Source organism: Tupaia chinensis, unplaced genomic scaffold, assembly GCF_000334495.1.
Source record: "Tupaia chinensis unplaced genomic scaffold, TupChi_1.0 Scaffold000377_2, whole genome shotgun sequence".
Taxonomy (NCBI): Eukaryota; Metazoa; Chordata; class Mammalia; order Scandentia; family Tupaiidae; genus Tupaia; species Tupaia belangeri.
Window position 1 is genome coordinate 2,764,059 of NW_006159876.1, and position 4,050 is coordinate 2,768,108.

A 4,050-nucleotide genomic window follows, 5' to 3' on the forward strand; every position below is an offset into this window, starting at 1 on the left:
AAAGAGAAAAGCCACCAGGTCCGGGATTCGAACCGCAGTTGGCCACGTGGGAGTCCAGTGCCCTTAACCACCACACCACCTGCCAGCCCCTAAATCCTCTTTTTAATTGAAAAATGAAATTGATCTTTTACTTTTAAATACATGATTGACTTTTGTATGATCTGTCCCTTGAAGGAAGAAAATGGAAGCAGTCCTGCCCACGTGGTCTCACAGGTACCCAAAATTCCAAACACCAGCTTTTTGTAGAAGGGCACCAAGGAGAAGTCGCAGTGAGTTTGCTGCCACCTTGCAGGCATGACGAAAGCCAGCATGGAAAGGCACCTCCTCTCCAGGAAGGCATGGCTAAGCACAGGTGGTGGGAGAAGGGAAGCAGTGTTCAGTGCAGCAGAGCAGCACGTGGCCAGCCATGCTGGGCAGTGGCTGCACCACCAGGCAGGCCCCAAGCTCAGCTCTGTTAGGAAAAGTGAAGAACGTGGGTCCAGCAGATAACATGATTAAGGGCGCTGGACTCTCACGTGACCGACAGCAGTTCAAGTCCCAGACTTTTTCACTTTCTCCTCTCTCTCTCTCTGTCCCTCTCTGGTCAAGTTAAAATAAATGAATAAAATGAACAAAGTTTTTAAAATAGTATAGATACATTTGAAATCCTCTACTTAAAAAAAAAAAGTGCAATGAGAAATGTTCTGTGGTTTTTCTCAGATTTACTCCAAGTCCTCACCTGCTCCTCTGCCCTTGTACAGAGATGGAAGCAGCAGGATCTGCTTACAGGTCCCCAGGAAGGTGGCTGGAAGCATCAGGGGAGGGTCAGAGCTGGGCAAAGCCCAAGGATCGACACTGCAGAAAGCCACTTAGCCCAGAGCACTGAGCCTGGTGTGGTCCTTCTGCCTTCCAGCCTCCTCCTGTCCACCGTTCTCTGTAACAATGCTGGGTGAAAGTCTGCTTCTTAGGCCCTAGGGCAGTTGTGGTCCTCACCACGAAAGTAGCCATCTCTCTCGTCCCTTTTCTTTTTTTAACTTGATATATATTTATTAGAATAAGATCTGTTAAACATCTGGATTAAAATGGTTAAAAGGATATTCATACAGTTTTTAGGCACTATACACGTTTACAAGAACATTGGTACTTGGATTTGAGGAAAGATAAATTCAACACATTTTAATGCCTTGATCCATTTGTAACATTCAGAATAACTCCCCCATGTTAGAAACACTACTCCAAACTTAAAAGAGACATAACCCACTCAGATCCCACACAGTGTACTGAAAAATAAATACAGCAATACAACCAGAAGTCTGCAGGTCACCACAGCAGACAGACTGGTACAGCCCTGGCTATCATGGCAGTGGCGGGCTCTGGCTAGATTCTGGTGGAAAATGCTGAATTCTACATCAAAAGCAAAACAAAAGATCACGGTGCACACATTCTGATGCTCATTTTCATAGCAGCAAAGCATGCTTCACATGCACTGCCCATGGAGGGTCTCGCAAGGCTCTCCTCAGAGAGAAGGTCTGCCCGGCAAGAATGAAGTACCACCGAGTGTCAAAGAGTCCCGAAAACACAGGCAGCCGGCCAGTCACAGGGCGGGAACGGCGGTGCAGCTGCAGGAAGGAGGCGAGGCACGGTCACCGGAGTTTCACTGTAATTCAGCCTGGCACGTGTTGTGATCACCTACGTACACACAGTTAGCCCAAGCACAAAGCCAGTCCACTGAGGGGACTGCGGGAGGAAGAAGACAGTGATAGTAAAAGGACACACGAGCATTTTGGCACATGCTGTGCTCTTCATCCTTGTCACAGGTGAGCTGCAGGTCTGCACAGAGACAAGCATGGGAAAGAGGACCAGAAGCGACACACAGGCCACTGGGTAGGGGCTCGCTCTCTGCTGCTCCCAGGTGCTCAGACCCCAGCCACATGAGTCGGTGTGCTGGGCTGGTTAAGGCCGATGGTGGAGCAGAGCCAACCTGCAAAATCCACTTCTTCAGCGTCAGATCTCTTGATAAAAGCATGAACCTGTGTGTAAGGAAATGGAGAGGGGAAGTAGTGTTAAAAAACCACCAGGGGGGGAACCAGCAGTTAGCGTAATGGCTATGTCGCTGGACTCCCACATAGTTGACCGCGGTTCGCATCCCGGACCTGGTGGCTTAAAACGCACGCTGGGCGCATGTGTGTGCGTGCCCAAGATCCCGAGAGGAGAATGGAGGAGAAGGGCTTGCGGCGTGGCCATCCCCCCTGGGGGGTGATTTCTCGCTTTCTATCTCTGTCTCTCTCTGTGTGGCGAGCGCACACGCCCTATAGCAAAAACCTCTCAAAAAAAAAAAAAAACCCACCAGGGGGACCAGCAGGTGGCATGATGGTTACGTTGCTGGACTCCCATGTAATCAGCCACAGTTCGAGTCCTGGACCTCGCAGCTTAAAACTCATGCCAGGTACGTGTGCATGCATGCCCCAAATCCCAAGAATACAATAGGCGAGAAGGGACTGTGGTGTGGCCATCCCCTCTAGGGGGGTGATTTCTTGCTTTCTGTCTCTGTCTAGCGAGGACACATGCCCTGTAGTGCAAAAATCTCTAAAAAAAAATAATAAAACACTGGGAAGGGGGCTGGTAGGTGGCATGTTGGTTAAGATGCTGGACTCCCACATGGCCAACTGCAGGGTTCAAGTTCTGGACCTGGCAGCTTGTTTTCTCACTTTCCCGCTCTCTCGCTCACTCTCTCTCTCTCTGGTCAAGTTAAAAATAAATGAATGGGGACCAACAGATGGCATAATGGCTACGTCACTGGCCTCCCATGTAGTCAACCACGGTTCAAGTCCCAGACCCAGTCACACCGGGCGCATGTGCATGCATGCTCGCCCAAGATCAGGAGAGGAGAATGGAGAAGGGGTTGCAGTGTGGCCATCACCCCTGGGGGGTGATTTCTCATTTTCTGTCTCTCTGTCTCTCTCTGTCTTTCTGGCAAGTGCATGCGCACTATAGCAAAAAAAAAAAAAAAAAAAGAATAGAATTAAATAGTTATTTAAAGAAATCATTCTTTTAAAAAATAAAACCACCAAGGAAGCAAAATCCAAGAGTCTAGATGTAGAACTTGTACGTGGAAGGAGATCCCGCCACCTCCCTAAGCAGCTGTGAGACCAGGAAAGTAAGGCCCGGATGTGCTCTGCCTGGCTCCACCAGTAACGCCAGCTGCCAGGCTCAGGCAAGTCACTGCCCTCTCAGAGCTTGTTCTTGCTTGGTCTGAAATGAGAGTGACCTGCTCTGATGCCTCCCAGGCTTCTTAGGAAGGACCAAAGAAATGGACTGAGTTGCACATCACACTGCAGCCTGTCCATGCTGAATGTAAGAAAAGCCAGTCGATATTAGAAAAAGGCCAGCAGGTGGCATGGAGGGTAGAGTACTAGATCCCACATGGCAGACTGTGTCGTTCAAGTCCTGGACCCAGTGGCTTGAAAATCATGCCAGGTATGTGTGCCCGCATGCCCAAGTCTCAAGAGGAGAGTGGTGGATATGGGATTGTGGCATGGTCAAACCCTCTGAGGGTGATTTCTCACTTTCCCCCTCTCTCAAAAATCTAAACAACAGAAAAAGGCCCAGTGTCCACGCAGGGACAGGCAGCCCTTTCCCCGATTCCCTCAGGCCCTCCGTCCCGCACACTCACTCAGGCTGTGGGACTGTCCCAGCCTTTCCTTTAAACTGATGGGAGGGAGGAGGGGCTGGTGTTGGGTACTCTGCAGCCCTGGGCTCCGCTGGACCGCAGTGGTCAGAGCGGGCAGGGATGGACTCAGGACGTGCGGGTGGATGACTGCCGGGGAGCAGAACGTAAGTGGGTACTGTGCAGACCGAAAGACGTGACTTACCATGAGTTGCTTCAGATCTGCTCTCTCCGCGGGGTTTTTTATCAAGCTTAAAGGAAGAAAGCGAGTGTGAGAACAATTGCCTGGCACTGGCTCTAAGGCAAACCACTGCGTTTGCATGCCTGTCCCCCCATCCACTGCAGGTGGGCCTTATTCATCCTCCTGTTCCTAGTGAGATGTCATGCCCACAGGAAGATAACAC

The 4,050-nt window shown here is 50.3% G+C and overlaps 1 protein-coding gene across 1 annotated transcript in view; it reads right to left on the bottom strand.

The window, feature by feature from the left end:
• Nucleotides 1-916: 916 nt before the first annotated feature.
• The window catches only part of MAP2K1 (mitogen-activated protein kinase kinase 1), a 108,632-nt gene continuing 105,498 nt past the window's right edge, over nt 917-4,050 (bottom strand). Inside the window, exons 12-13 of the mRNA XM_027773822.1 lie at nt 3,852-3,897; nt 917-2,009 (exon numbers count right to left, since the gene is read on the bottom strand). Coding sequence (XP_027629623.1) covers nt 1,896-2,009; nt 3,852-3,897 — 160 coding nt within the window. The 3' untranslated portion in view covers nt 917-1,895. The remainder of the gene's footprint in view (nt 2,010-3,851; nt 3,898-4,050) is intronic.